The 9,407-nt window shown below is 38.1% G+C and overlaps 1 protein-coding gene across 1 annotated transcript; it reads left to right on the forward strand.

The window, feature by feature from the left end:
• Positions 1-602: 602 nt before the first annotated feature.
• On the forward strand, positions 603-9,179 carry rnd1a (Rho family GTPase 1a). The gene is made up of 5 exons (XM_043225380.1): positions 603-872; positions 1,246-1,333; positions 5,944-6,053; positions 6,441-6,575; positions 6,668-9,179. The coding sequence occupies exons 1-5, from the start codon at positions 753-755 to the stop codon at positions 6,911-6,913; spliced, it is 699 nt and encodes a 232-aa protein (XP_043081315.1). The 5' UTR covers positions 603-752; the 3' UTR covers positions 6,914-9,179.
• Positions 9,180-9,407: the final 228 nt, after the last annotated feature.

The following is a 9,407-nucleotide window of genomic DNA, read 5'->3' on the forward strand; positions in this document are numbered from 1 at the left end:
AACATTTAGGGTCAGCTGTAACTTTTTACTTGCTTAAGTTCATTTAATTAAAAAGTCCTCAGAGAATTAATTGGTTATTAAGAACACTTAACAGATAAATGTGGCTTTTTAATTACACGATAGCGGTTTAGCAACAAAGTATAAAAAAAACAACAACACATTTTAAAAGTTCAGAATATGCATATGTTACTATTTCTCCATCAACCCAAAAAGTTTAACGACATTGTGGAACCCCTTTTGCAATACAGCCTGTTTTTGTTGAAGGTGTTTTTCATAATATAATGACTGGGTAATATTACGGCTATATTAATAAGCTACATGTATCATTATTTTATGTAGCACTAGCGAAGGTATTAAGGTACGAACGCGTAAAGCGTCTGGGACGTTCTCTTTTAAAAGGCATTATTCCCCCCTCAACTTTTATTCATCTCAGGCCTATTTGTGTCATTTCGCACCTTGCGTGGAAACATTACATTCAACCCCCCTCCATAAGGTTTGTTTACCACAGCTAGCATTTATATCGGCTAAATCAATGTGCAGACTCCAGCTGGGTGGGCGCATTTCGGGGGCAGTGGAACTCGAGCGCGAGCAGGAGAGCGCGGCGCTGATTGGATAACAGAGCTGTATAAATTGCCGCAGTGCCGTATTTCTCTCTTTCGTGGAGATTTAGTCCAAACCCCAATGCGGTCTGAACAAACTGCCCAGGGCCGTCATACGAGAGAGCCGTCGCGTACAGGACCGTCTTATATACAATGAAGGAGAGAAGAATCAGCCAGCCTTTGGTGATGCGTTGTAAACTGGTTTTAGTAGGAGACGTGCAGTGCGGGAAAACCGCAATGTTGCAAGTCTTAGCCAAAGACTGTTATCCTGAGGTATGTCCTGCTCTCTCACGTCTTCACTCGGTGTGTGTGTGTGTGTGTGTGTGTGTGTGTTCGCTAGTAAGACACTTGGACGGTTGTTTATGTCATTACGCAACCATATACTGTGACTATTACTCACTGCGCTTGATTATCCTGTATATTCGTACATCGAGGCGATACTTGCATCTTTCTCATTTGAGTTGTGGCGCACGTGTTGAACGCTGGGAGGGAAAAAACGAGGCTTTTGCAACGAAACACCACGACCTGTGATATATACTGAAACTAAATAACGTTTTAAACGGAATTGCGTGATTTTCTGGAAACGTTAAATGATGAAGTCACTAAATAATGTGTTTGATTGCGCCCTGCTCCCCCTCCCACACAGACATACGTCCCAACAGTGTTCGAGAACTACACAGCTGGACTGGAATTAGAGGAGCAGCGCGTTGAGCTCAGTTTGTGGGACACTTCAGGTGAGAGAGACACTGGCCGACCGACAGCTGTGCAGAGACTATGCTGCTTTGCGTAACAGAGCATTTAAACAGTTCAGCACATTTGCTATTTAATAGGGTTTCACACACTTTAATGATCATTAAAAGGACCCTGGAATTAAAAATGTCATCATGCCGGTTCTTGTATGGCTTTTGTGGAACACAAACGAAAATGTTTGTTTTCCATCCTATTTCTACAAAATCAGAAGTACAAATGCAGTGACCAACATTTAGTACTAGTAGTTTTAGTTACCTATATTGGCTTGAATAAACGTGATTTATCCGTTACTTGCTTCCATAGTAAAGCTGTTTATGTTTGTTTCATTAATTTTCATGCATACAGTGAAAGCAAATTAAATGTTTGTCAAATAGGCTCTTATTTTTTCCAATGATACTGGTAGTTTAAGTCATCTGTATTGGCCTGAGTGGGGTCCAGTGTCGTTTTGGACCCTGTTTACTTTCAATGTAAGGGCGAAAATGAATAAAACAAGCATAAACCAACTGAAGTGGAGGGTAAATGTCCGTCAGATCAGCTCTGTTTTTGTACAATCTAAAAATAATAACATACCTCATATCTCACATCAATATATACTCATTGTAGTAACTTACTGCCCTAATGATATAGTGATATCTGAATTATATTTTCAGTGCATCATGTTGCGTTATGATTTTGATATAATTTATCTACGTTTTGTTAGAATTACTTGCAAAATCACATTCTGAAATCATCCACATGCTTTATCTTTTGTCTATTCTCAGCTGTTGTGTTGACTGTTATTGGGCTACTAGGTCAGTCAGACATTACAGGAAAAAGACACACCATCAGCACCTGAGCCCTGAGTCAGGCAACACAAGAGGACATGTGTGAGGTGCAGTGAGTGGGTGAGAGGGTCTGGCAGCGCCAACACCTGAGACCAATCCTCAAGTGTCAGACGCTGGCGGCATGCCTTCTTTACCTTCTGTCTGCCTCTGCATCAGACGACATAGACAGTCGGTTATTAAAATATTCAGGGCAGTGCAGGACAGCACAAGGTTTTGGTATGTTTTGGAATGTCTCATTGTGGCACGCGAAGCCTTTCCAATGACGTAGGTGGCTTTTCAGAGATACTGCTTTGGTCTTTGTTTAAAAAAGATTACGCAGATCAGCTCTGCTTCTAATGCTTGTGGTTTTGTCACATTGATTTGCTTGGGAAATGTTTGCATGCGTATCTGATTGAGAGTCTTATTAAGATTAGACTGGTAGTAGGAATCATGGTTCAATGACAGAGAACTGAAGCTTTTACTTTCTTATCTAGTAAAAAGACATGGAATGTCTCATTTATTTAGTCTATGTTTTCTATTCATTGAGTTTTAAGACATCTCTTAAAGGGATATATCACCAAAAAGATTTCTCTCCTAAATAAATTAATATTACTCTTCTCATAGCAATTGTGTTTTTAAAGTACATCATGCCCTTTCCAAATTCCCTTATTTTATAACTGAAATTTTAACCTAGATTAATCTTTGCAACGGTGTATAGGTTTAATATTTTTAAATCCCAGCTGCTGTCATATTGCATGCCAAGTGAAAGCTGGGTTCTTCAGGGTCATGTTGCATAGCACGTTGTATAACGTATCAGTCAGTGATGCTTGATGACTCTGAATCTATGTTAATTGTCATGCCTGACTGCTTGACTGAGTGCCTGAGTACTTGCTAGGATGAGTGGACGGGATATTGCTTTTCTCTAATAGGTGCTTGATAAGGGAGGGTATTTGGTTCTTCACTAATTCTGTTGTTTGCTCCAAAACCTCACAATGTGAGGTAATTAAGATTTTTTGCTAGCAAAAAAAGGAATAATGAAGCCTTTGTTTTAAAAATGTAACTTAGAAATTTGTTCACATTAGAGATTTACTGAAAAAATGTGCTCATACAACACATTTTTGCATGCACAGGTCATTATTAATAATTGCCGTTTCTGCTTTTGAACTACTACCTCTACTACTATTGCTACTACAATAGTTTGTATTTTTTAAAATTATTATTAAATTAATTACTATAGGAATTATATATGAATAAATGTAATTAAAATATCTAATAATAATAATAATAATAATAATAATAATAGAAACAGCAGCAATTAATATAAAACAAGCAACCGTAATATCCAACCAAATGCCTAGAACATCATTTGTACATGTGATAACTGGTGAGTGAACTCGTAAGCAAGGAAGACTTCCTGTCTATGCTCAGCTTAGCCCACGGTATTTCCTGCTGTGCATTTTAGCTAAACATTCTGCCTTATTGTGAAACCTTAACACACTTCAATGGAATTTACCAGTCATACCGACTTAGAACAGTGAAACAACACTGCACAGTAACTAGTAGTGAGAGAAAATGCATTTTATCGTGTACAACAGCTTACTCACAATCCGGCATGGAAGAGAAGCCAATCAAACAGCTCCCATCTATTCCCTCATTAAGCCAGTTAGGCTTTGTTAACTGTGCACGGCCTCGTTAGGTGCCCATGTGCAGGAGGAACACTGGCAGAGCTCTAGATGCTCGTGCACCCACATGCAAACACTCATCACCATACGTGAACAAACACACTCTAATCACGACTAATTACAGAAGCTTTAATTGAATTTGCTCATCTGGCTCTCGCTGCTTCAGGCATCTCTTCACATGCTCTCCAGATCAAAGAGGAGACGGCATGAGCGGCTGCAACTGAGCCTTTGACAGGGCCTGGTGTGGCCCACTCATGTAGCTCTTGAATCAAATATCTAATGATAAGAGGAATATGCAGTTTTTATAATTTGTTTTTCAAACAGTAGCTATGGTCAGGTGTGAAGAGCAATTACCAAGTATAACAGATACAGGGAGCGCTATTGAGCTTTACATCTGAAAAGATCCATTACCCCTCACACAGTAGATCTACAAGTCAAATACTTTAATGGCAAAAATAAATAGACGTAATTAAAAAACTAAAACATTCTTAACAAAAGAATATATACAGGCTGGACAGTAATTCAATATCAATGATAAAGGCATTTATCATTTAAAAAAATATTTCTAAGATAAATAGTAATCATATTGATACTGGAAATATATCATATGGATCAAAATTAAGAAATTTATCAATATGTAAATTTTGTCCATATTGTCCATCCCTAATAGAATTACACTTTAAACACTTCAATACTAAATATTTAAGTTTACCTGCATGTCAATGTGACATTAACCAACATCAAATAACTGTAAACATGCAAATGTGGTGTTAAATTAAAATATAAGCTTCTGTGATATTTCAATAAATATTTTCAAGGTTGTTCCCCAAACATTTTTCCTCCCAAAATATTTGAGGAATTTGTGCGTTAAATGCATATAAAAAAAAAAACATGAAAACAACGACATGCCTTAAGACTTCCGGGTTTTAAATTTTTTCATTCAGACTTCCAGAATCAATAAATTATGAATAATTTACTGCCACTTTGTGAATATGTACTCATGCAATCCATTAAGGCCCGGTTTCAAAGGCCATAGTTAGGACAATTTTCATAAACATGTTTAGACAAAAAAACATTAATGGGGTGCATCTTGAGACAAAATAAAGGCACTGATTATTTTAAGATTAGTCAGTGCAAGTTTTTTTATTCAGCTGAAACAGCTTAGACTAGACATTTTAGTCTAGGACTAAACCTAAGCCTTGTCTGTGAAACCGGGGGGGGGGACTACAATCTGATTTAAAGAAATGTTTATCTGATAAAGTAATCCAGATTACAAGTTATCAGTTACTACCCATCACTGTTAATTGTAATATTATATAATTAATATATATTTATAGTGACAGCCATACATTCATCAATACAGTCTTATGTTGGAAAATGGAGGTATATGATTTTCCTTCTATTTTTACTGATGCTTCAGTTGAACTAAACCTCATCTCTGTTTGCAAGCTAATTAATGAGAATTATGACACTTTCGAAGCTGTTAAATCAAATTAATTTGCTACAATGGCCTTACTGTTGAGACCTGTACTGTCTAGCTTGTATCAGGGTTGCCTGTAGATTCATTGTTTTGTCTCATCGTATCTCTCGTCTTGTTCTGCTGATAAGCCATATATTCTCTGTCTAAACATAATGAGCTGAGTCACTGTCTACATATACAGCAGTAGTACGTGACTCAAACAACACCCAACATCTGAGCCGAAAGTCGATACTCTAATAAGCACAAATACCTAAATATTGAGAAAAAGGTGCCTTTAATGGGCTTGCTTTATTTTCTATCGAACATAAAGCCATAGTATGAGTGTTTATATGCGCATCCTTCAATGCCGTTGCCGTAGTTACGGAACGAGGTTCGGTGTGTGTGGGGGACAAGACCTCCTCGGCAACTCATTCTGTCAATAAAGGAATCTCCAAGAGTCGCCCACACACATGCACACACCTATTACGAGAACTGCCATACGAACGCCATTTACATTACTCAACCATCGCCAAGTCTCCCCTCATCGCATTTGATCTTCCATCTTCAGTCACAATCACTCCTCTATCAAAAGCATATGGTTTGACGGCAAGTTTCCATTATTAATGTCCATCGTGTGGTTGCTCCTGCAGGTTCACCGTATTATGATAATGTCAGGCCACTCTGCTACAGTGATGCTGATGCAGTTCTGCTCTGCTTTGACATAAGTCGTCCTGAGACCGTCGAGAGCTCTCTGAAAAAGGTGAGACATTTTGACTTCATTTTTACTGATCTTTTTTTAAAACTTTTTTTCTGGTTAAAATAACCTTAAAATAGATACTAAGACTTTTCGGAAAATGCATTTGTCTCATTGCACAAGCCCACTTATACCAGTATAAACAAATTAAACAAATGAACAAAAAGAAATTTAAGCGCAATAAGAAAATACACTCATAATGAATAGCTGTCAAAACAAATGTTAAAGGGATAATTCAACCAAAAAGCATTCTGTCATCATTTACTCACCCTCATTTAATTCCAAACCTGACTTTCTTCTGTCAAAAAGAAAATAATATTTTTTGGGGTGAACTATACCGTAGCGTGAAAATACTCTGATTTCTGCAGTATATTAACAGCTCTCTCCTTGCAGTGGAAAGCCGAAATCATGGATTTCTGCCCCAGTACTCGAATAATTCTAGTCGGCTGCAAGACGGACTTGCGAACAGATGTTTGCACATTGATGGAGCTGTCCAATCAGAGACTGACGCCCATCTCCCATGAGCAGGTTAGTCAGTCGCACCCTCCTTATACAAGCTAGACTCCTCACCTCTGTTTTTCCATCTCTGAATGCATTGCGATCTGTCTTTCTGTATGTAGGGCACCTTGTTGGCCAAGCAGGTAGGAGCAGAGGTGTACCTGGAGTGCTCTGCATTCACTTCGGAGAAGAGCATCCACAGCGTGTTCCGCTCAGCGGCACTAACATGCCTTAACAAACTGCAGCCCCCTATAAAGCAAAGCCCCACTCGCCGGCTGTCCAAACGCCTGCTTCACTTGCCCAGCAAAGCAGAGCTCCTGACCTCCTCCTTCAGCAAGGAGAGAACCAAGAGCTGTTCCATCATGTGAGCTCTATGCGCGCCACTCCAACTCCAGAAAAAACCTTATTTTCGCTCTTCGAAAGTGTTGAGGGGGGGTGTGGAGAAAAGGAGAGGTCATGACTTTTAATGACCCCTCCCTCTCTCTACACTTATGTTTTTCTTCTTCCATTCTGACACCCCACCTGCAAACACACTCATCCCAACAATTAAGAGCTGCTGCCATTGTTTAAGGTTTTCGGCTGTTACACATCCTCTTTACCAGCCTTTACATGAGCTGCATTTTGTATCAGTGAACAAAACAGTCAGTCGAAAAACGAAATGTACAGGACTGTCTGTATTTTTATGGGTAGATAGCGTGGGAATGAGGGTTGAGCTGTGAACGTAATTTAATGTTTAAAGAAAGAGGATGTGTTACACAGTACGCACTTTAGTGAACATGGATGCGATTGTTGAATGGAAAGCGAGAGGATGATTGAATACAGGTTGGCATTAGTTACTGTTTCAGTACAGAATTATGCTTTGCTTGTATTGGCTTGCACTGATCTACGATGTGAGAACTCATGCAAGCATGAGGGGAGGAGCCAAACAAGATTTTATGTCCTCCTAAAAAAGGCGGACAATGTTATAAATCTGCTAAATAAAGCATCCAATCACATTGGTACATCCAGATGTATTGGACATGCTGACACACTCTTTCACTCTCTCTCTATCTTTACTGTAGTCCTTCATGCGCTTTCTGCCCCAAGAGAACAGGTCATAAATCTCAGCCAATGAGAAGAAGCCCAGCATCGCCGGGCCATTTCTCAATAGAGCAGGAGTTATTGCCACAAAGACACTTTCCAGATGTTCCAACTGCTCTTTTATAGAAAACGAGATCTTTTAGTAAAGTAATTTTAGAGATGGACTGGAAAGGTCATGGGGGATTACTAAGAGACACTGCAGTCCACCAAAACTGATCAATGTTGCATAAGCGAGAAGATAATTTGAATGTTGCAGTTGAGTTTTCTTTTACAGTAATCTTCCACCTAATTCTCAATAGCAGGCCTGCAAAGAACAGATTCTATTGTTATGTAGTAAAGTTACTGGTTAAAATTGAGGCTGGACATTAGATTGCGTTATAATTTCAGTGATTCTCATGCATTCGGTCGGATCACTGTCACAGAGGACTCTCCTCTCATGCTAAGCCTCATTCTGGTAATCTCGGTCTTAAATCCCACAACCCCCTGGTTGTGTAATGCTTAATCATAAAACAACTAAATCCTCACTTTGGGCTTATAAATGGCCAAGTAGAAATGAACTGAGAAGTCAGACGAGACAGCATTATGCAGAATCTGACCTCAGGATAACTTCCAAAATTCAGCTTTGCCATAAATTACATTTAAAAATTTTGAAACTGTAATACTACACAATATTCACGTTTTACTTTGTTTTGCGCCGAAAAAGGTTATTATTATTATTATTATTTTCGGAAAGATAAATGATGGGTAATTTTCACTAATTTAATCCAAAAATGTTGTAGCACTGGATATTGTGAAAACTGCACATTCATTCAAATCTAAATTTACATAGTCACTGTCTAGAGAATGAGAATGAAAATGCTGTATATAATCTGGTCTTGCCTTAACCACGCATTTGTACAACTTTGTTATTATTATATCATTGACTTTGTAAATTCTCACTCTAGCTCATCTGAAAGAAACTTTAGGAGGTCGTTCATCAATTCATGCAATTCTACACCGTTACTTAGCAACAGACAAGTCACTTAAGCTGGACTACACGTCCGAAAACCACTCGAGAGAAGTGGAGAGAGAGAAACAGGGTGTAAACAAAGTGAAAATAAGGACAAGTTTCTCACTGTAGCATAACAAATGGCTTTTTCATGGCTATAGCTTATAGTTATAGTTTGAAACATGAATCATCTCACAGACCATCATCTTGATATGAATTTGTTACTGTTGTCTGGTTTAGTAGCACTCTTACGTGTTATATGTTTGATGTGGTGGATCTCCACAATCTTCCTTTTACTGCAGTCTGGACGTACATATGTTGTGCATAATCAGTTTTGTACAGCCCTTTAAATGAAGTCTGTGAAGCAAACTAATTCAGAACAGACTGTGTGATTGTGTGTGCAATGTAACTGTAACTTATTAATAGTTGATTATTGCTGGTTCTGTTTTGTTCTTTAGTTTCAGACAATCTATTTTATATTGAATATTGTTTATTGATTATTTTCCCTTGTCTCTGACGTCATGTGTCACTCTTAAATTAACTAAAACCTGGATTTGGTCAATAAATTGTGTGAATGTTTTCTTTTTAGTGCCAGCACTCATTAGGAGAAAACACAGTATTTTTTTTAACCCTTTACATGTTAAAACTTGCAGATCCAGTGGTGGTCCAAAATATTAGAAAAATAATATATGTCTAAAGAATACATATTTACATTTAACATAAAAATGAGAAAAAGTAAATAAAAATGTTCCCTGGGAAGCTCTAGGAAATAAACTGCACAATCAAAAAAGGTA

Source organism: Puntigrus tetrazona, chromosome 23 (genome assembly GCF_018831695.1).
Source record: "Puntigrus tetrazona isolate hp1 chromosome 23, ASM1883169v1, whole genome shotgun sequence".
NCBI classification, from domain to species: Eukaryota; Metazoa; Chordata; class Actinopteri; order Cypriniformes; family Cyprinidae; genus Puntigrus; species Puntigrus tetrazona.

Coding starts and splice junctions, on each gene's coding strand:
- rnd1a (XM_043225380.1), top strand. CDS start 753: ATGAAGGAGAGAAGAATCAGCCAGCCTTTGGTGATGCGTTGTAAACTG. Junction 873..1,245: donor CCAAAGACTGTTATCCTGAG/GTATGTCCTGCT, acceptor CCTCCCACACAG/ACATACGTCCCAACAGTGTT. Junction 6,054..6,440: donor TCGAGAGCTCTCTGAAAAAG/GTGAGACATTTT, acceptor CTCTCCTTGCAG/TGGAAAGCCGAAATCATGGA.